The 24019-nt window shown below is 39.6% G+C and overlaps 1 protein-coding gene across 2 annotated transcripts in view; it reads left to right on the forward strand.

The window, feature by feature from the left end:
* The window catches only part of ppp2r2bb (protein phosphatase 2, regulatory subunit B, beta b), an 88916-nt gene that overhangs the window by 21929 nt on the left and 42968 nt on the right, over positions 1–24019 (forward strand). The window contains exon 1 of one of the 2 annotated variants that reach the window (XM_036587618.1): positions 13894–14823. The exons of the other annotated variant lie outside the window; for it this stretch is intronic. Coding sequence (XP_036443511.1) covers positions 14754–14823 — 70 coding nt within the window. The 5' untranslated portion in view covers positions 13894–14753. Of the gene's footprint in view, positions 1–13893; positions 14824–24019 lie in introns of those variants that run through there. 2 annotated transcript variants of the gene reach the window in all.

The following is a 24019-nucleotide window of genomic DNA, read 5'->3' on the forward strand; positions in this document are numbered from 1 at the left end:
TAGCCAGTGCCCACAGAAAATAAAACGCACATCTCAGATTTAGTGAGGCCATAAAACAGCATGGATAATACATAAAACACACACCACAATCACCAAGCTTTACAACTAAGGTTCAAAGAAATATTACACTGTTCTCTGTGGTTTGACATCTAATCCCCAAAGCAAATGCTAGACATTAAATTATCAAATAAATGTAATGCACCTTTTGTGTATCAGGAGTGCTGTTTTCACCTCCTCAAATGTGTCCTATTCACACTGAATAGAAATCATGGGTGAATGGTTTAATGCCTAAAGTTAACCAGCAGGGGGCACTGCATGGTAAGAGTTGTAATAGTAGAAGTAGACACTGAGGGCTGAGGCCAGTGCAAAGCTGAAGTGACAGACAGCTGTGGATGAAGCCAGGTGGTCTTATTTCCACCTCACTGCCTCTGCTTCGCTTTGCCATTACTCTGGGCTTGAACTGAGCTGGAGACTGCCAGATCTGTGCTACTCTGTATGTGTATGTGTGTAGCTGTTGTCTGTTTGTGTGTGAACTTTAAAGGGTCTCCATCTTCTGTATCTCAGAGTCTATTGTTGTTCATGAAGCTGCCAATGGATGATAAAAAAAACTAGAGAAAGACCCCTTCACAAAACTGAATTAGATACATCACTATCTGTTGAAATGAAAACAATACTGTCATCTAAACTGCTCTCAATGTACAATAGAGACCCTTTCAATTTGTGTGGAGAGACTGACTGAATGAGTTTATCTCACTCATAGGTGGGTTTCTTGGGTTTTGATGTCATCCAAACCTGGCCAAGAAGTAAGCCTGTATGACTTGTACAGAAAGCCATTTTGCAGTTACATTGCTGCGTACTGAAATTGTAAATGCTTTACAATAGGGGTGGGCAATATGACAATATGTTAAGTGTGTTTTATTTACTATGAAATGTTGAATAAAATTATTATGCTCATAGTTTTTTGGTAATATTAGTAAATGTGGCACTGCTGGTGCATTCTGTGTATAACTTATAAAAGCTCAATATTGGAGCTGTCTTGGTTGATTGAAATATAAGCAGAAACTAAGATGCTCATTTAAAAGCTTTTATAAGGGCTTATCTTCAATATTGCAGTCTTCCATGATAGCAGTATTGAAAAAGCCAGAATTGTGATAGCTATCCATCAAACAATATATTGTGCAGCCTTACCCTGAAAGTTCTTTTAGTGTTGGCTCTGTTTGTAAAGATGTTTCAATACTAAGATGTTTCAATACTATAATAAATAAGTCAGTAGGTTATTTACTGAAATATGGGAAAACCTCCAGTTTCCACAACCATAACCAAGCAAATGTTGGTCTCTATGATTAGAATGATGCACATTGAAGATGTTGAACAGCACCCGATTTTGGAACTGAGCAAGATGTGTGTCACCATCACCGTGGCAACGGTGGCTCACACTCAGCAGGACTGGCGGGGATGCGGAAGCTCCTGCTACGAGCCGTCTGCCTGATCCCCGGAAAGCCCCCCTCAGTGGCTTGCCAGGAAACGATGCGCCGTTTTCTCCCCTCCCCCTATCGCTAATATTAGGTGGAACAACAGGTCCCCATTTAGGAGCAATGGGTCTACCGAGAGATTGGCCATATGGTACTGATGGTTGAGCAGGCCCTCTGATGGAGGTGGGCCTAGTGGTGGTGAAACTGTTTCTCATTCATAACACTGCCCTGTTTGTGATGTACATTAAAGGGTAGACAGAGTGCCTTAGAAAGTGCCAGTATGAAAAAATAAACATACACACTTTTTGTTGATCCACATTCCATTTACACTAGGCCACATAAATGTGTCTCTGTTAGATAGAAATCCGATTGGCTTCTTTTGCTATATTACATGCAAATCTGAGGGATTCTTTTGGGATCCCCTGATATGATGCCATACCCGAAGTGTACTTTTCTACAGATATGCAGAGAGAAATTGAGAGATCTGCTCCAGTTTTTATGATGCTTACATTGTAAAAGGCATCAGGGCTATTGTGTGCAGCTTTTGTTTTGTCATTCAAGATTAATTTCACTGGACAAAAGACCCTACATAATACTGGCATAATTCTGTTTGGAAGTATTAAATAGGGACGCATGATGATGTTGCCATCATATTGGTATCAGCAGAAAATGGTAAAAAAAAAAAACGTATCAGCATTGGACAGATATTTGGATTTGACCAGTAGTTTAAACTGATGTTTGATGACGGATTTATTGTATTTCAGAGCAGTAGAACATTTAGGCAATGCTGGGCAACTGTGCTAAAATATCTAGATTTTATTCATTTTACTGCATGTTTAACCCTGCAATACCCTGAAATAGTAGATTTAGTCCCAATTTTATAAATGTACATTTCATAAATCTTTGTTTATCAGCATCGGCAGATGTGCACATGAAAAACATTAGATATCGGCATCGACCCACAATTCCCATATCCCTAGTTATAAAGATTTTGTGTTGTCTTAATCTTCTGAAGTGTCTGTGTTTGCATGGCAGCCCATATCCAGTGTGTCTTGGTTGCATTTATGCTTGGCTTTTTTACGATTGCATGGCTATTTGATCAGGCCTGGACACACAAAGCAGCTAAGAGTAAATTAGACATGCTAAATGTCATGATTTTGATTGTTGTCTGATATGTTCTGCCAAACACATCAACCTCTTTCTACATGACAGTGTAATTGTACCTGAATCATGATATTATTGGTTAATATTATTTTTTCGGCCCACTGGAGCTCAGTGATGTAACCAAAAGTCCAAAGATGTTTTAGAGGCGGACAAATGTCACTATGTTATGAATAGGGATGTGCAGGGGTACTTGAGTACTCAAAAACATGAGTGCCTGTGTTGTTAAAGACGTGACAGAAAAGGCAGAGATAGTGTGGCTTTTATTGCTAATAAGGCCCTCATGTTAGATGCAGAAATGGTTAAAATATATTCCCTGTAGAAAACACCTGTAAAACACCTGTAGAAGATGACAAGTCTCCATCATAATCTAGTGTTTTAACATACCTACAGTAGTACCACATTGTATATTGTATATTGTAAATATTGCATATTGTGTATACGTTATTAGCATACTAACATTTTGTCATGATAGGCTTCTAACACCAGTCATTGGTGTATATGGATTTAACTCTCGTTGATATGCCTGTGATATACTTCTAACAGTAGTCATACCTTTTCATAGATTTATTCTCATTATTACTGGGTTATGCTTCTTACAGTAGTAATCGGTTATCATTGGTTAATCCAAATGCTTCAGTCCAATGACAGGCTCATTTTGTTTCCTGTATTGACAAATATATATAATAGTCAAATCTTATTCTTTATTCATATTCTTCTTGTTGGATTATTGTTTTGCCATCTGGTATCGACGAGCGGAGGATGGGTTCTCCTTTTGAGTTTTGGTTCTGCTCAAGGTTTATTCCTCTTGCTCTTATGGAGTTTTTCCTTGCCACTGTCATCCTTGTCTTGCTGGGCTTGGACCTGGATTTTCTGTAAAGCTGCTTTGTGACGGTGTCTCTTACAAAAAGCACTAAATAAATAAATCTTGAACTGAATACTGATTAGCTGTGGGTTTTTCTCATTAGCTCTTTTGAGTAAGTCTCTGTCATGTTATTCATCCAATACCGACAATCTCTCTTGGCTAGTTTTGAAAAATTAAGATTACAGGATATAGGAATTTTGTCTTTTAAAGGAAGTGTTATGATGAGTTGTGCTTAATATGACCAGGGAAATTAGTTAACAAGGTAAAAAAGGTTAGCTTTGAGGTTGGCATGTAATTATGCTTGCAGCGTTATTTCTCAGATGGAACTATCCATGGTGCTGAAACATGTAGCACTTGTTTTGTACTTTCATCTAACATCCAACCCTTTTCCCATGAGATTTCAACTCTGCTAGCTGTACTCATTTTGATATAAATACCTTAAAGTAATGTTATATGTTATATTATCATTAGAATTTCAGTACTGATTAAGAATGCATTGATACCGATTATTGGCCCGTAAACACTCTAATTTACTCATATTCTACCTAATAAAAATGCACCAACACCAACGGCCAATGCCAGCTAATACCATGTCATATATGCCTAATGTATGCTACCATGCTAATGAATAAACAGCTTAAGCTGGCAGTGAGTGAGGGTCTGCTCTCACAGAGAAGTGTTGCTGAACCATGGCAGTTAGACACAAAGGTCACTTTAAACAATTTGCCTTGGCGTATATTCACCAGACATACACTGTGCAATTTTAGCCCATTTTTAAACACAAACAAACAAAATCACAACCACTTCCCCTGTACAAGTGGAGATGCGAAGGCTAAAATAGAGGGCAAAAAAGTTGACATTTGTGTCACTAAAGTCTGTACATGCCAGCTGTACTTTGTTTGACTGAACAGAATTACAAGGTATAAAAATTAATACACTGATATTTTCAGATTGTCTTTCTAAAATAGGTTGTATAGAGACCATATTGTCATACCATGTAAATTTCCCCCTGCTTTTAGTTTCAGTGCACTGTGTTAGCAAAGCTGCTGTTTCTCAGCTTTTTTGCTCAGTACTCAGAGGCACAGCATGTTATTTTGAATGAAAATAACTTCATAGATTGTTCATGGAGAGAGCTGTGTGTAGCAGCTTGTTTCGTGTAGCATAGACAAAGTGATTCCACGGTGTGAGTATTTAAATCGTAGGCTTTGTCCATACATGGCGGTTTATTCAAACATACAGTGTGAGTCACCAAAGAACAAGAATTCTAAAATTTCGCAGTGTATTCCTTGCTTTAGAGGACCTTCAACTACAGCTCAACCAGCCAATTAAGACAGTTCCACAAGTGAGCTCCTCAGATACATTAGCCTCGGATGTGATTCCTGCTGTCACTGTGCTAAAGAGACTGTTGTTGAAAGTGACAGGTGAGGATACTTTACTTACAGCCGTACAGAAGTGCTTTTGTGATGTGGAACAAAACCCACTCTTCTCTGCTACAGCGCTACTCTATTCGGGGTAACTGACGTAACATAGCTAGCTAATGTAAGTCATTTAAAATCAGTTAGATTTTAATGATTTAACTCTTAAGGTCATTGCACTCACAGTAACAAGTACTTGATTCTAAGTAGGTTATTAAGTATGGTATTGTAATCAGTAGCGGTGAATACTTGTCTGAAAAAAATGGCATTGAGGCATCCCCCCCTGGTATTGTTGTATTTCCAGAGTTCCCTGTCCCATGTCCCATACTGTCACCTTGTAAATATTTTTGAGACAGGATATATACAAAACACAGAATTTTCTTTTGAATTACAAACGTTTGCAATAAAAGAAAGACAAGTCCAGTTGAGCATATAAAATACCAATTAATATTCATATAGAATAATTCGATTTTTACTATGATCATATTAAGATTCACCATGTTTCCTTGACAGCACAAGTCAACATTACTATTCATTAAAAATAAAACTAATAAACATCTTTTTTTTACCCAAGGACATAGCAGGAATGAGTATTATTATTATTTGGTTATTTTGAAACTTGCTATTTACAGTGCTTTGCTGGCGTGTGAGAGAAAATTGCAGCGGTCATCATGATTTTAAAAGGCCTATTAGATTATGTGAAAGCCGGCTGCTTTTAATCCGCTGCCTCAAAGCCGTACATTTATCTTGTTAGCTCTCTCCCTCACACACCCACGTGCACCTACCCAACTGCACACAGTCCTCATTCACACCATCAATCTTCCACATCCTTGGCTATTGTGCTTACACTTTTGATCTCTTTTTCCCTTTTTTCAACATTTCAGTTTCCTCACGTGCCCGGTTTATTCTTGTCTGGTATGACTGCACAGCATTCATTATGTTCATTTACACCTTTGTGTATGCCTCTAGTCTGCATCCTGTGTTTTTCATGGATGGCACTCTTTGCCCCCCCCCCCTTCCTTCCACCCTTGTCGAAAATAGATGAGTTGGCTCACTTCCTAATAAGACTTTGTGAAGCATGGAGAGGTGTCTGAGAAGTGTGTGTGTGTGTGTGTGTGTGTGTGTGTGTGTGTATTGAGGGGTTGTTGCTCAAGTTGTTATGGGAGGGGTTGTGTGCTCAATCTATTATTATAAGCTAGAGATATATTTGGCTTGTTTGCCTACACTTGATATATTGCTCTGCCTTTGCCATTGTGTTCTATGTGCCATATTTATCATAATTTAATTTTATGTACTAGAGGGTCTAATGATACACAAATTCCTGAATACAATATGCAGGAAAGATATTTTTCTTACTTTGGTGGTTGTCTCTTTCAGGAGTGTTTTAATAGAACACTGGATACCATTCCAAAGTATGCAATATGCCTGATGTAAGGATATGCATATGTACACATGTACTCAGTTAAACAATCAAGGAGCAAGTGTCCAAATACTGAACTATTTGGTTATTTGTTACATTTCATTATGGGAAGATGGGGGGAAAAAACATTTAATAACAAAAAAAATTGACCAACAATTCAACTAAACAGCTATTTTAACTGTTCTACTCATATTTGTGAGTTAGAATTATAAAATTTTTCTACCACAAAACACCAGCGCCTTAATGTGAGCATGATGGCAAGGACACCCTGTTAAGGATGCAGCTGAGATGTAGTGTGGCTGCCTCTGGAGCAGTTAGCTAGGCCCAGACTCAATAAAAAAGGTATTTCTCTTACAAAGTAATATGTTGGCAGTTCATCTACTGAGGAAACCCCCCCCCTCATTTGTGTTTTTCCTTTCCTGCAGTTAAATTCTGTTCAATGCTCATACAGACACTCAAACATCAACACTTGCTTAGTCTGACATTACATGTATTTTTTGAGCATAACATATAACTGTATTCACTATATTCGATGTGTAAATGTTCAGTCTTGATTCATTTGCAAGGCTTGCTGAATTTGTGTGAAATAGGCAAGGGGTTATTTTCCAACCTTTGTTGTTAAGACATTATTAAGAAGAGTTGTTGACTAATCATAGTTCTTATTCTCAGGATCATGCATTTTCTCAGCTTCCATGGACTTCATGTCCACACACCACATAATGGCAGTTGGCCAGTTTATGCTCACACAGTCCTGTTTGCTTTAAATAAAATGAGGCCATCTGATGTACCTGTGTAACTTGAACATAATCTACTGTTTTTTTAACCAAATCTGTTTGGGTGCAGCACTTGCATCCATTGATCCATGAGAGAAAGGGTGCGATTCTTTGTCAAACATTCTAAAAAGGTCATGAAAGGTGTCCTAAGGACACTGATGAGTCATAGTGTGTTTGTTTATTGCTGTAAAAGAAATTAAATGCATGAATGAAAGTAAATGTATTTTTCTTCTCCTGTAAAGGAAAAATTTTAGAGATGCAAGGCTTGTTACTACAGTGACAATATGTTTATGTTATAAAAGATGCATTAGAAAGTGAACGCACTTAGAGAGTGCTAGAAGACATAGGGAAAGAAGTAAAGAAGCTGCAGTAATGTTTGACTCATATCTAGTAGCTCAGCATGATGACATCCTGCCGAAGCTCACTAGCTCCTGCTGTTTGAGGGCATGACCCTGTCTGATCACCTGCTGCTTCACTGTCCTTCGCCCACCTGATGCCCATGAACCCTCCTAACATTAAGCCAGTGCCCTACAAGCCTTTGCTGCTGATGTTGAAGGTTTTGTCTTGCACCGTTTGCACAGTTTCATATTTATTTTCCCAGGCCGTATATAAAAAAGGCTGCTTACAGCCTTTGCATACCTGTCTCACATGATAAGCTGAAGACATCATTTGTGTGTTATCACTTACAGTCATATGCAAATATTTGAGCACCCCTGGTCAGATAATGTTTTTGTTGATTTTTTTTTCTGAAAATAAGTACATACCGTCTACAGAGAACACACTTCTGCAAGCACAATTACTATTTATTTCACATTTTGGAGAAAAAAATAAAACATTAAATGTGGCCTGTATAAAAGCTATGGCACGTTTTTTATTTTATGTTTCATTTTTTCCCAATATGTTAAACGCAGCAAAAAAGAAAATGCATTAAAATGTGCAGAAGTGTGTTCTCTATAGAGGATTTTCTGCAAAATTTGCAAGAAAATTAACAAAACGTCACAGACTTCAGGCAGTTACTGACTGCGAAGGGTTTTCAACCCTGCATTAAACGTTTTACGTTTATAGAAGATTATATGTCACGCCTCGGGCGGATTCAGACTACGTTTCCCAGAATGCCATGGGAAATCACGTGGATGAGCAACTTTTCTCGGACTCAGAGTCCAGAGCGGACTTCATTGCCCACAATCCCTCAGGAGATTATATGAGTTATATGAGTTTGTTCAGTTTCGTTTGGTCCCCTGACATGGGGGCAGTATGTATAAAAAGGGCTATGAATTCTATACAGTTCACCCAGTGTGGGTGCAAAAAGTACTGAATTAAACTGACATTTTGCACATTGAGCTCATAGTCATCATTTCGTATCCAGAATTTTGGAGTGTAGAGTCAGAACAATAGAAATTGAAAATGGATAGTTCTGGTCCTAAATTCTGAGCTACACTGTAGATACTCATTATAAAATGGACAGTTCTGGTCCTAAAATCTTATTGCCTGAGCCACATTCGAAGCTAAAATCCACGATATACGCACACCTATGACCGCTCACAGCAACTGATTTCTGTATTACAGTGGCAAAAAACCCGTGTGCTGTTAATGGAATAATCTTTGATTCTCATGCTGCTCGCATGGAGCACCAAGTACACTGACAAGGTTAGAAGCTGTTATTGTTTAAACTGAGGGGCTGGCAACTTATTTTCTTAGCTAGAACCAGGAGAATCTGAAAGGCGAATTTGAACTGGATAAAGAGACTATTGTCTTTGGACTTTGTATGGATCTCTCATTTTCTCTCACTCGCTTACACACACACACACACACACACACACACACACTCACAAACATACCCCTAACTCACTCCCTGAAGCTGGCAGGTCTACTGCTGCTCTGGCTGTGTGTCCGGTATGGAGGAGTGTTAATTAAAGCAGGCACACTATTGATCTCAGCCCAGGCCTCCTCTGAGCTCTCCCTGCTTGCTCCCATTACCCTGAAAATGCTCACTCTCTGGGGCACCAGCCCGCAGCTCTGTGTGTGTGTGTGTGTGTGAGAAAGAGAGAGAGAGAGAAAGAAAGAGAGATAGAGAGAGATAGAGAAAGGCAATTAAGTGTGCAGGGGTGTTTGTTAGCTCATTAGTTTACTGTTGGTCTCTGTAGATCAGAGTACCATTTCTTTTAAATGCAACACAAAATCTTAAACCTTTAGCTCTTTGCGGTGTATTACACAGCACAAACTGAAAGACACAGTAGTAGTCTAGCACCTTACTCTTTACTTATCATGATAACATTACATCACGCTGGATGTTGTTAGTACTTAAAGAACACTGGCCAACTGCATTTTTTCATTATAAATTTTTTTGATAAGAAGCTTCCAGGTGGCATAGCTATGAAAGGTTTTTCCTTTGAAAAAATTAGCCCTGTTTGACTGGATGTGCAATATGTGAAATTAGGAGTGGGTGATATGGCAAAAATATAACATCACAATACTTTAACCCTCTGGGGTGGACAAACATGCCTGCACGTCAAATCCAATTTTTCTATGTTTCTCTATCTTTGCAATAATACAGTGCAGAAATGCAGTTCAAGCTTTTTCTGAATCTGTAGGCTCGCCCTTTCGATTCCACTTTATCACAAGATCGTACGTGACTCACATCCAGAGCTAAGAGGCTATGAAGAGGGGTTGAGATGCACGTCATCTGCCTCTCACAGTGTATAATTGGTGGAATTGCTTGTCCTGTCCACATTTTGTGTGAGACTGACCAATGAACACAAAGGAAAATCACTAAGGACTTACACATCGTGTCGGAAACCCTTCATTATTCATTCAGTTGACATTGGAGACACATGAAATGGCGTGCAGAGTTTACAGCCACTGAAGTAGCTGCAACAGTTTTAAAAAGTAGCGACAAAGTTAACGGAGCATTTTATTTTGAAACATATGGGTAACATGTTATATGCAGCGCCTATAAAACAAACAAAAAATCGAGAAAATTATTAAAATTACCATCAAACTCTATGAACTTTGTTACTCAACATTTCAAATAGTGCATCTATTTAGCCAGAAATTTGAATGAAACATTACAATGCCTGGTTAAATAGATGGCATTGTTTGCAGGTGAGGTTTTGAGGTCCACTATATTACCTTGCACATTTACTTCCAATTCAGAACATTTTTCATAGGCTCTTGGCAGCTTTCTTCTGCTAGATGGTGTTTCAGACAGCAGAAAATGAAAACAAATCACTGCTGAGCTTGCAGTAAAAAAACAGTGTTGAAACTCAAAACAATATTTTTTGCTTTGAAGTATGTTTTCTGTTGTATGTATGCTAGCAGTTTTGTCTGAAGTATACTGTTACTGATTTAACTCACCACTACTATAGAAAGAACAAAATTGCTAATTTTTTGGTGCTGAAGTGCTGATGATTTTGACATAAAAATTCATTATTCATATCATTATATCATGCATTTTGAAAATGTCCCCAGGGGTTGTGCTGTTTTTTCCGTATCGCTCATCAATACTCCATTCTCAAATTAGAAAGAAGAAACTGACAATTAATGTGGAAAATATGGTGCGAAATCTGTACTTGTTTTTCTCAATCCTTTCCATCTCATTTAAATATGTAATACTAGTTTAAAACCTTCATTTAGTGTGCCAGAAGAATCTTTTGTAATTCTATCGGAATCGGTATCAAGATTATTCGGGGAGGTTTGGCGGGGCGGACTATCTCCTAATTAAAGGGATTTGAGCTAGAGAGGATTTCATTCTCCACAGAGCGAAGGCAATAGGATTTGGAGATGTGGGAAGCTGGTGCTGGACAAAGGTAAAGCAGGAACCGTGCTCCATGCTCCAGTGGCCTGCATTATGGTGGGCCAGAGATAATGCCTTTGATTTATTCCATGTGCAGTTCGTGAGCAGTGTTGTGTTAAATGACCTGTGCGCTGCAAGAACATTTCTACATGTGGAGACAAGAGTGGGGGGTCACATTAGCGGTAGTTACAGTGAAGTGCCATAGTTGGGGATATGAAAGGAGACCTATTTAACTCTATTTAACTATTTTCTGGGTGGCGATTTTGTATGCTAATGTCCAATTGCTCTCATTAGCCGTCTCATTGAAGGGGACAGAGTGTGCGTGTGGCCATAGTGTGGTGGTGGAGAGCTTAACAGTGGCTGCAGCATATGACAAAAACTATAATGTTTGCCTTTTTTAAGCGTGTTTGCTCTGAGAGCCTATACAGCTTTGGTTTGCTTTATAAATAGTTTGTTTGTTTGCCCATCTTGCCACTGTTAAGATAATGCTAACTAGCTCGCTGTTGGGGTTTTCAGTGATAGCACCAAGCTAACAGTCGTGTACATTTATACTTTGTTGCAGTTCTCTCAAACGTTCTATCAAAAGTTCTCTCTGCCTGCACACTTCTTAAACGTGAACCCTAGTTTCCCAACTTCCCCGTTTTCAGAAAATTTTAGCATGCTTATTCTGGATTATCTGTTCTGCCGCAGATATTTTCTGGGTATATTTCCACAGTGACTCTTATTGTGAAGTATTCTTTCATTGCTTAGTTCAGGAAGAGGAGTGCCAGTTTTATCGCTGGTACCCAAGCAAGTTAGAGTTAGTGAGGCTGAGAGCGAAGGAAAAACCATTCCATGTATAAGGCAAGGCTGAAGCCAAATACAGCCTTAGATAAAGCTTAACAGTTTGTGTGGAAACCGATGTAAAAGAAGATCTTCTTTTATAGCGTAAAACGCTACAATTACAAGCTGTTTAACGGTAAATTAGTCCCCTCTACTTCTCTGTCTGTTCTTTTCCCAAAACACTGATTATCACCTTTTACACATCGCCATCAGGTTACTTATCCATCATCGTAGATATCTGATTATATTGCCCTATTGCCCAGGCCTAGTGAGGACAGAATATGGTCCAAATAGCCCACAGAAAGCCTGTTAACATCACAGAGTCTGCCAAATCAGTCAACACATTGAATGTTTGCTATATGAAATATTACATCACTGTTTTGCACTGTCTTGTCGATCTGAGATTTTCATATGTAAAAAAGCAGCTGTAACAGCGAAAGTATGAAGGCTGGGTGAGTGGGCGTGGTTATTGGATAGGGGCAGAAATCTGCCCACCATCAAGCAGCAAGTCCTAACAGCTTGTAGAACCACGTGCCTTCGGTAAAAGGGAAATGTCAATATGGCTGAGACCTCATATTTCAGTTTTTGGACGGTAGATACATTTACATGTAATGTATACAGTACTGTGCAAGACTGCCCTAACTTATGTAAATGTCAGTCAAAACAGCCATGAAGTAACTTTTAAGTATAAAGAAGAGCAGAAAACACATGTTTACCAAAAAAATACACAACAAAAAGTATAGACCAAATAAATAATAACATTTTAAAATATTTTCTTCAGTGTTTAGCATGTCCACCTTTACCTTTAAAACTGCTTCCATTCTTTTCTGTAGACTTCCTTTCAGCTTTTTCTGATACCTGCAGTGATATTTCTCCTTCAATTAGTTGCATTCACTGCTTCTCACAATCCAAGTAATCCCAAACACATTCAGTGATGTTGAGGTCTGGACTCTGGGGTGGACAGTCTGTTGTTCTGAGAACACCAGCAGCTTCTTTGTTTAGTTTGCAAATTTTCTTCTTTTTTCTATTTCCTTTTCTCAGCAACCTAGTTGTTCTTGACTGCTACACATCCTTTCAGACCCATAGCACTGCGTCTTCTCACAGTGCAAAGAAGGACAAAAACATGATTTTTTGTTTTCGATTTTTATCAGATCTGAAGCAAGAGTTCTCCTGTTTTTTAAAGATGAAAGCACAGTTCTTCTGATAATCTGAAACTCATTTTTTCCACTGAGTTTCCTTCAACTTCCCCCTTCCTTGTGAAAGTGGATTAACTAATACATGCTGTAATTTCCTCAGAAATATCTCCTAAAAAATGAATATTTTATACTTCATGGCTGTTTTGACTGGAAATGAAATAAATGAAGGGTGGTCTCTGACTTTTGCAGAGCACTGTATATGAACTTGTAAGGAATGTTTACTGTATGTGGGAATACTGAGAGAAGAGGAGCAGTCATGCTCAAACAAATATACACCCAGCTCCATTCAGAAGAACACATCATCAAACAAGGAGTACTGAATGAGTCATTCTTTTGTAGACTCTTTCTTGCCTTGCTCTGTCTCGCTCTCTCTCGCTCGCTCTCTCTCTCTGTCTCTGTGTGTTTGTGTGTAACTGACACACAAAACCCAGCCAAATGACCCAAACTCTTTTATTGCCTAAAGACAGACTTTGTTTTTCTTTATGTGAGTTTGTAACTGACACACACCCACTAAATTAAACAGAACTCTGTTATTGCCTGCAGACACACTGTGTATGTGTGTGTGTCACATGTGCACACACCCACATTAAATGGACTGAACTCTCGTAGTTGCCCACAGGCCCGCTGTGCACATTTCGTTCTCTCTCATCTCTCACACACCATTAAGACGGACTCTGCTACAGTTGCAGTTGTATCAATAAAAAAGGTTCTGAACCCCCGCACTTTGACGCAGACTCGTGTGGGCGGGGTTTGTACGAGGGCAGAGCTGCTGTCGCAGTGACTTCATGAAAAGGGTGGGGCTTCAGTCGCATTGGCTCTCTGGGAGGGGACAGAGGCTCTATGACAGTGAGGCTGTGAGAGGGGGCGGAGCCTCTAGTCAGGGCCATTTCTTGCTGTGTCTTGTTGACAGTACGGGCCCTGCAATGATGTAGTGAATATATTATTTATTTGTTTATTTAGGCCTAATTTTTTTTTTATTCTAATCAGTACATTATATTTCTTTTTAGGCCTTTGCTGTTTATTGTTTGTCTTCATGTACTCAATCAATCAACCTTTATTTAAATGTTAACATTTATTGAACTTTTCATCTTGGAAGTGTTCAGTCTTTTTCATATTTGCATATAAAATAATGATGAGAGTAGGTGTGGGATCCCCATGTAGGATGTTGAGTAGTATACCGAGATGTTCACAACACAGTCCTCCCATAGAAGTGAGTCTGTGGGAAGAGGCGGAGCATCTATGGGAGGGGCGGAGCCTCTAGCTCTGTGACTTTGAGGAGAGGGCGGGGCGTCTATCGCGTTGATTCTTTCGGAGGGGGCGGGGCGTCTATCGCAGTGAGCCCGGGCGCTGCAGGCTGCGCCACTCCATCGCACGCAGAACGACAGCAAGAAGACCGAGCCACAGCTGCTGAGGCGAAACACACCGCTCACCATTTCAGAGTCTCTAAACTCGGAGGACTGTACGTGACAGCTCTTCTCCCGCCATGCTTTGTCCTCGCGCTGCTGCTCGCCTCTCCCATCGCTGTTTGTCCATGTCCTCCGTCCATTAAACCGAGTGATTAGACCCGGTTCTGTATCGGCTCCGCGCCTCACTGACACGCCCAGGTTTTGGACACTGCCGACCCGGTGAGCCCTCCCCCCCGCTTCTCCTTCACCTTTTCCTTTTTGGCTCGGACTTTGTGCTCACATTAGCAGCGGCTGCTCATCTCTCTCCTCCGTGTTGCGTCTTCTTCGCCGGTTCTGAGGGACGATGTCCGCGCGCATCTAAACGGACGGCGGCGGATCATGGATCCCGGTTCTTCCACTTTCCGCTCCCCAACGTAAAACCGCCTTCTCAATGGACGAGGACATAGACACCCGCAAGATCAACAACAGCTTCCTCCGCGACCACAACTATGCAACTGAAGGTATGTCTCGATGAGCGCGGTCATTTCCGAGCCTTTGAGCCTCTAGCTGCCTCGTGCGTTGCTATGTCTGTTTTCAGACGCCGTGAAGGTGTTACACAGTCCGGTAAAACTGCATGACAGAAGCGTAATAACTCGTATCTAAGTGCAGCTTTCAGTTGACCAGTGAGCATTCTCGAGTTTCTCCATTTACACTCTCAGGTGGTCTGTCCGAAATGCCCAGAATGTTTTCTCGCAGCAGAGTTGGCCAAATACAAAGGCAGTCTGACTAACAGCTTAAGAAGCTTTATGAGCTGCTGTGCTTGTTTCATCACCCCTGTCGCATCAGCTTCTGTGTTGTTTGGAACCATTTAGTAGGTAATTTCGTTAAAATGTTATGTATATGTGTATTTCTCTGTTGTTGGCTAGTGTTGTTTTCCAAGACATCAGACATCAGAACTTATGTAAGCTCGATACTGTATAGACTGTGGATAAATCATTGTTTAGCAATGCCAATAGACACTGATGAGTGTCACAAAGCTTCTTATGTAAATGATCTTCAGGAGTGGAGCCTAGCATCAATAACTGTGTGGAGAGGGGATTGGCGCTAGTAAGAGCTGGAGAGAGCGTGAAATAAAAGAGATTAAAGCTGGAGAGGAAGGCAGACAGATGTGATGGGATTCCAGCTGCTAAAATCCAGCACACTCCAGCTCCTAATGGCTCATGCCTGCCCTCTCCAAAAATCCATTTGCCTTGCTCCAAGCCACTCACAGCATATTTCTGCCATGCTTTCTGTGGGTGTTAATGGATCAGGTGCTGTTTAGTAATGCTATTTAACTTGTCTATCTCAGAATACTGTTGTGTCAGTGAAATATTGTCAGATTGATACACATAAATTAATTGAGAGGGGTAGAAAATGGCTTTCTTCTTATTATATTTTGGGTCACTGTATTTGCTTTGAGTTTAGGGGCCTGGACTCATGTGCTAAGAACCTAAACAGGGGAAATGTAGATATTGATGTTTTAGTACATTTGTTGTTAACATTTTAACAAAAATGCCAAAATTGCAAAATGGTTACTCCAGAGTGACTTTGAGCTCACAAATTAAAATGGACTGAGGTAGTGCATATTCAAACATATATTTAAATGTGTTGTAATTTATTTTAAAGTTCATTTTATGCAATTTTTAGATTTCAGAAGGCATTAGAAGACATAATGTTGCAGTATTGGACAATTTGATTGAATTGATGCTGTGTGAATTGGTTTGTAACTGTATTGAAAACTTTAAGAAACACCTTAGAAATAAAAAGAAGTGTCAGTTGTGTCATTGCACATGCAAGTTTCACAGCTGCCATCAGGTGACATGCCACCTAGTGCACAAAGATGCTAGACCCTAGCTAGTAAGTGCTTAAGTGCTGTTCTCACAAAAGCACATGCCCAACCCCCACCCCACAATACTGCACGTCCTAAACACTCACGTAGCCAGCTCTCCAGGGGGCTAAACTGTTAAAGGGTAAGTCAGAATTACACTGCATCCAGCCACATCCTTCGCAGAAGGTTAAAAATGTTACTTGTCAATTGAACGACCCTGCTTCACCCACTGACCCAGAGACAGGCCCAGCCCACCTGGGGATTAAAATCCCACTGTAAGCTAAGTCTTCTTCTTGGCTCCTATCCTCCCCCAAAGCCCTGTTCACTTCTCCCTGCAGACCACACTTGGTGAATTATGCAAGTGCTATCCACCCTCGTCCATCACTGTTGAAGCTACCCCATGACTGTAAAACAGGCAAATTTTCACTTGGGTGAAAAAGAGAGATAAGTTAAATGAAGCACCTTTATAATATGGTATTAACATTGGGAACTGTGACAGAAGCTTTCAGATTGATTGTGCTATGAATATTTGAAAGAGAAAGAGAGAGACAGAGAGAGAGAGACGAGAGAAAGGGGCAAGCAGGTGGTAGTCGATTAACTAGTTGGTTTGTTGACTGCTTTCTTGGTAGTCTTTGATTTTGCTAGAGGTTTTTCAATGACAAAAACGTGAAATCTTTAGAGGTCGAGCCCTGTAATTTTGACAGATTATAATACAATGGGCCAACGCAAATTTCAGAGACATTTATTTTCCAGTTCTTTTTACTTTTTTGAAGCAAAACCTGCCCAGTTATGAAAATCACAAGTGATCACGGCTATGAGAAGGTTTAGCTTGAATACCTAACCATTAATGCACTGATGCCACTGCGTTTTTGACAATCAGATGAATAAATGATGACTTATGCATTTTTAAAGCAGTTTTAATGCGTCAGTGTTTTCCACTGGTACACTCTGGTTCAATAGTCACTGTCAGCATCTTTGTGAAAGGGAGCCAGCAGTGATCCCAATTTAAACCATGAAATGAAAACCACAACACAGAGGCACAGATGAAACATAAGCATCTGTAGAAATGTTGACAAAAGCTCACTATTGAAAACCTTTGTGACCTCAGTGCTATGAAAACCCTACATGCAAATCAAAGGTAATGATATTTAAATACTAGCTTAGTAGACGTTAGTGAAGGCAGAGTCTGAACACAAAGACAATTGTTGGCCTTTTGAAATGTTTACAATATTTACAAAAGATATCAAAGAAATCATCAAGGAAACAAAGGAGAAGCTTTTTCGTTTCATTTGCATTCACTATTAATGTAATAGCATCCTCCTACAGTTTATTTGGGTGGAAAGGAGAAGCTCCACATAAGAACCACATGGAGCTGGATGTTTGTGAGCTTTTTATTTTGGAGTTAGTCCTGGGCGAATGGAAGAGGCACGGTCACGCACTTGGAACGCTTCATCTCTAAGCTGATCTGAGCGCCTTAACGGGCTCATCCCCTCCTCTCCAGACGCTTCCTGAAAGTTCACTGGTAAATGGAGCAGGTTCACAGATTCTTGCAGAACATAGAGTAGCACAGACATGTTGCTCAGAAAATGGAAAGAATAATACTTAAGTATTTGAATTCTACTGAGTGTAGGAGGAACACCAAATCCCCAAATGAACTGAGGCAGAAGTTGTATGCATGCAATTGTTGAGATTTGAGTGTTTTTTCTGAGTGTCAGCTTTACACATAATATGAGCGCACAAATTATTACGTATTTTCTGGTCCAGTAAGGAGCATAATATTTAAAGGGAGACCCTATAAACATACTACATCTGAATTCGGACTTCCTTTTACTGACAGATTTTTATTTATTCCTTAGGAGGATTGGTCATAGACGCTCAACCGACAATAAGAATGCATCGGAAATGTTAAGAATCACAAATGAGACATATGCATTAGAAAAGTTTTTAAACTCAGTGCATAAGGGAAACTGGTCTCAGCTGTAGGCTTCTGGGACTTGGCATGTGAAATTTTACTCTACTCATCATTGGACTCCACAAACAAACCATAACTTCCAGTATCTTTCTAAAATGTTGAAACGATGCACTAAACTGCACGTCTACATTGAAGGCTGGGGTCGTGTAAGTACAGTATTGGGTATCTTGAGAGATGCTCCCCCCATCTCCAACTTCAGCAAAAGACTAAAATAAGACTGTCTTTTGGGATGGCGCAGAAGTTCAAAGGGAAGAAAAAGATGTTTGAAAAACAGACAGAGGGGGATGCTGGAGAGATAAATAAAGTATGCTGAAATATGTTATTAACCAGGGATCTGGCTGACCTAAAAACATTGTGCTTTTTTTGTGCAGGGACATGTCTCAGAGAGAAACACTCTTAAAATCCTTACTTTGTGAAGAAGAACCACTCTCAAAAGGAGCAAAAGCAGCTTACTACAAATAAAAGGGTGTACATGTGGGTGTGCCATGTGTTGGATCACCTAGGATTAAGTTAGCATATGTATGTTGGACTTTGATTGGCATCAGCTCTTCATAATTGTGGGGTGAATATTTATGTGCTGGGCTCACACTGTACATGTTTACTTTCAGCCTCAGACATACGCTTTGGTGGGAATCCCTTTGTCTGTCTCTGCATGGGTTAAATCCCGGTAGAATTTGCCTGTGTTTACAAGAAGCAGCAGGCATGCATCTGCATAATTATTGCATTAACAAGGTCAGGCAGATGCGTCAAGGTGTGTGGATGTTTGCGTATGTATGCGTTTTTCACCAAGAACCATTGTCATCCATGACTCTCTTCAAATGTTCCATCTGTCTAATGGCACTGTCCAATAGCATGATGACTTTTTTAGACTAATTGAGCTCATCCTGTAATCTTATTGGCTCCAGCTGCTGTCCACTCTGCATTAGGCCCTTGCGATCAGGTGGAACGTTTCACTAAGGAGTCTCCAAAGCTACAGCCTATTCACATTGCAGGCTTGGTGAACAGATTTTAATTTTGTGGTTCAAAACCGCTTCTCCTTATTTATTTATTTATTTTTTCAGATTTAATTGTAGCTTTGTATTGCATTCTTTCCCTTAGAACTGCTGCAGTTTGTCTGACTGGTAGCCAAGTCCCACGCTTCATATCCGTTACCCTGAAAGACATTGTTTATCTGTATGACCATTATGTAAAGATCCACATCTGTTATAATGGTGATTTTGGATAATGGTCTGAGAAATAGTACTCGCTTTGAGAAAGTAACATGTAAACAATACGTAAACAATAGAAATCAGGATGAGAGTCATTGGCAAATTGCGGAAAAGTTGCTCTTGGTTTATGGAGGTGCCCTTTGGAAGGTCCCGGAACAGCTTATGTGCCCTCCACCTCTCTTTGTCCCAAGGTGGAGGAGGTGATTGAAGAGTGTTAATTGTTTTAGCATATGTACAGCAGTGGCTGGCTCGGTTAATACCTTTGCCAACTTGTGTTCTGTAAGACTTAAAATAATACTGTAAGACAGCATCCGTTTAATGCTTTTACCCAACATTATCAATTGGGATTTACCCATGACCTATTTGTTTCAGTGCTAAGTTGTGTAGTCATAAGGGCTGTCAAAAATAAAATTTGACACTTCCAGTGACAAAATGCACATTCAAAGGCAGAAAATGTCCATTTAAATATTTATAACTACCTCTGCTGAAGCTCCAAGCATATTCCAGTCCAGTTAGTAACATTAGCACACATGACCACTAACAAACTGAAAGAAGAACATGCCATTGTTGTCCATTAACAAATAACACAGCATTGATATATTATGGCTTCAGTTAGTGTTTTAAATTGTATGCTGGACATTTGCAAGCATCCAACAGCTTTTAGTAGCTCAGTCATTCTGAAAGAAGTGATATGTCTATTGTATAATGCTAATAGGCAGAAAAATGTTCTCGTGTGAGGTAACCGTATGATCTGCTTCAGATGGCAGGCTTTTGCTGGCTAGCCAACACTCCAAATCTGGACACTCACTCTTTTGAAGATTTAGGAGACATAACATTGACTTAGAAATCTGGCCTTAAGTGCATTTACATATCCTGCCTATTTTCTTTGTTTATTTATTATTTTTGTATTTATTTGAATAATCAGTGAATTGAATATATTTAAATATTTGACAAACAAACAAGGGGCTATTCAAATTTGATTTCTGTTCCCATCTGACAGACCTTCTAGGCATTGAGTAGATTTCACTATTAGATGCTGTACTATCTATGGCTTGCTATAAAATGTTCAAAAAATGTTGCTCATTTGTCACTGATTTCAGATAAAGATGAAATTGCCTAACATTAGAAGATACTATATACTAGAAGATACCAAAGCTCCCAGTGCCCAGCATGGCCAGACACAGTTTAAAAAATTCAAGTGTGGGCTGTCTTGCAGACTTAAGAGATTATTCATTACCCCAGCACTTGATTATAGATGCCAAGATACACTGTCTCTCCCCAGATGTGTTGCCATCTTCATGCTTTAAGCATTCCAAATGAGGCTGACTAAGCTTCTTCAGCCTTTGGAAATCTTACACTTAATCACTAATAAAAGGAAGCTGAAGGTCCACAAGATTGTCTGATAACCTTTACTTATTAAGAAACCTACAGTGTGTCAGCTTTGTCAACATAAAAACAAATGTTTTTGGGAAGAAGAGGGTCGCTAGGGGAAGGTGACCCAAAAGTAATATCATAACCCTTTAGAGCTGTCAGGATTATTTGATTGAACTTGCTTATTTGATTAAAAAGCATCAAATCAGTTATTTTTCCAGTTATTTATTTAAGAATCTTCAAAATGCGTGTTGCATGGTTTCTTATAGTTCATAAGTGCGTTTTTACTGTTTGGTCTTTTTAAACTCGGATTACTCAATCAAAAGAATGATCAGTAGATTACTAAATTACTGATATAATCCACAGTAACAGCCCTAATGCCTTTCTGTGACACAAGCAAGATCATCATTCATGGCAAAGAAGTTCCCTCTTGTTTGCTGCGTTCTACAGAAATGGGAAATCCTCACTGGTAATCTGATAGTGATACAGTGACCCATTACCATAGAGCTGTAGTTAAGCCAATCTCCCCTCTCAGTGGACCCTCTTGTAATGGCCATCCTCCCTTGATAAACTAGTGTAGAAAAGCTCTCATTTCCCATGTTGGGGGATATGCTCTTGGAGCACGGGCTGTTTGTTACCTTACTGGCACAGATGAGAGGCACACCCTTCAGACCCCTTGACCCTGAGTTAGTGTTACAGTAGCGCGTCTTTGCTGGAGACTGGGAACTGAGGGGGAGGGCCAATGGGGAGGCTGTACTATAAGCAGATTGTGGCCCTCTCATGCAGGCTCATTAATTCGGACTGCTGATTGCTCTTTCTGACTACCCTTTCTCACTCGCTTCCCCAGTGCCCTATGGCACTATAAGACTAGCTCTGAATTTTCTCATGGCTTTCAGTGTATATGTGCATGTAGGGCTGGGCAATATGGCAAAAATATAGCTTAATCCTTCAAGACATTTTCACAATACCCGATTTCCAGAGCAATATTTAGTTTTTCTGAGATTTATTAATCTGAACAGACAAAATAGAACCTGTTGTGCCACATGTAAAACACACCTACAACTACAATGATTTCCACTGTTTCACAAACTGCACTGAACTAAATTTAAACAGGCTTAAGTATGCTCACTTTGTAATAAAACATATAGTCAATCAGTGTTCTTTAAATATTGACGATAACCACGATGCACTCAGAAAAGTATATTGTGACATAATTAAGCATAATAACGATAAAACATCGTCATATTGCCTAGAGCTGGGTGGTATGATAAAAATATAATATTGCAATACATCAAGAAATGTTCATGATATATATATCACAATATTTATTTTTTCAGACGTCTAATCAGTTGGGACAAAGAAAACAGAACCAGTAGTGCTACATTTTAAAAACACTATGTACAATAATACAATAATTAATATTAAATGTATGGCATACTGTGTTGCACCTAATCTAGTTACCCGGGACTAACTTTGCTCTCTTTGTAATGATATGTGCAGCTGATTAGTGTTCTTCAAGTACCAATGATATGCATAATATGTTCAGAAAATCATATGGAATTGTATTGTGACATAATTTATCATTAAAACGAAACATATTGTCATATTGCCTGGCCCTACATGTATCATTTCATGCTACTAGCACCCTGATGTTTGTCGTCTATACAGGAGCCTGTCTCAGTTATCAGTTAAAGCAATAATATGTTCCTAAAAGCTGCAAAAATTACACCATTTGGCTCCGATTGTTAAATTAAGTACTGAAAATACTGTAACAAACCATGATTCACTACTAATTTAAACCTTGTAAATGGAGGGAATAGAATTTTCATGTTTAGAAAGTATTAAAAGCTTATCATTACAATTAGTTTGGAATTACATGATTGAAACTGATGTTTCATATCTTATCAGAAGTCCCCTTACCTTAACAGATTCGTTAAAATCTCATGAAAATGTAATAACCGAACAGCAAGCCCAATATTGCACTTTGTGAAAGGTGCCTTTCACCTTTCACCTTTAAAGACCTTGAGTTTTACTTCTTCGCTGTGAGCGCATTAATATGGTTGTCCTGATCTCTGTTAGTGCAGTTCTTCCACACATGACACTGGTCAGCTAGGAAACATTTTGCCTGTTATTCTTGAGGAGAAGCCTCTAGATGACACCCCCGACACAATGCGCTTTGCTTGCAAGGGAAGCCTCAACACACAGCAGATATGGGACACGATTACCGCGGTTATATATAGCCAGCCTAATCCCCCTCTACATCTAACTCATCGGCTGTGAAGGCACATTCAGTCTAACCCTTAACCCAAACCCACAGGGATTGCCCATAGAGCTAGGGCTTGCCCTATTTGTGTGCTAAGCTCCTTCAGCCTAGGGCTTACTTGTTCACTTCAAAGATCAAACATGTACAATAAAATGTTTATGCTGTGTCGATCGTGCAGGCCTAGATATAGCATCGTATGATGTAGTAACAAATGCTCAAGGTGTTTGGGCTCTACTTTAGGAAATATTCTGAAAGACTGCATCTGACTTCAGGAGCCATGTGCTTTCTGTTGGAGCTCTTTACTCATCTATTGTCTCTCTGGGTTGTTATTATAAGCTCATTAATACAAGTGCTTTTCATGCCTTGATGGAGAGTGGTGCTGAAGGAGCAGGTTCTGAACCATTAAAGCAAAAGAAATTTGTTTTAATGACTCCATTATCCGCTATATGTGCCCTCAAAAGACTCAGTTGACTAGTAAAGAGCTCATCATTTATGATCTGAGCAGGGTATTTAGGCCTTCTCAGGACCTGGAGCAATATCTACCAAGAAATGTGCATGGTATATCACAATCATTGAAATAGGCATTTCCCATTACTTCTGCTAATATGTTCAAAATCTAGTTCAGTTTATAATTAAAAAGATATACATGCATGTTTGGCTGCCTTTTTTTAATTACATGATGACATTTCTGTTCTGCTGGCCACTGTTGCAGTGCTTGCTCCCCATGCAGCCTGTGTTACCTTTTTCAATTTCCGATGCTAATGCACTGTCTGCAGCTTCCACACTGGAGACTGAAAAATTAAAATAGGGAAGAACTCAGGCTAAATAAGGCCCTGCTGATTTCAGTCTCTCCTCTGCGCATACCCACTCAAACTCATTATACATTTGGCAGCTGCCATGAGAGTCTGGATTGCAGTGGTCAAAGAGACCCAACCCATCCAAATGATGACACAAACACGCAGGTTCCAACAGTGCAAACCGGATAATAGGGAGCTAGCATCAGCTGGCCTGGCCATAGCTTTTGAATTAGTGGAAT

Source organism: Colossoma macropomum, unplaced genomic scaffold (genome assembly GCF_904425465.1).
Source record: "Colossoma macropomum unplaced genomic scaffold, Colossoma_macropomum, whole genome shotgun sequence".
Lineage (NCBI taxonomy): Eukaryota > Metazoa > Chordata > Actinopteri > Characiformes > Serrasalmidae > Colossoma > Colossoma macropomum.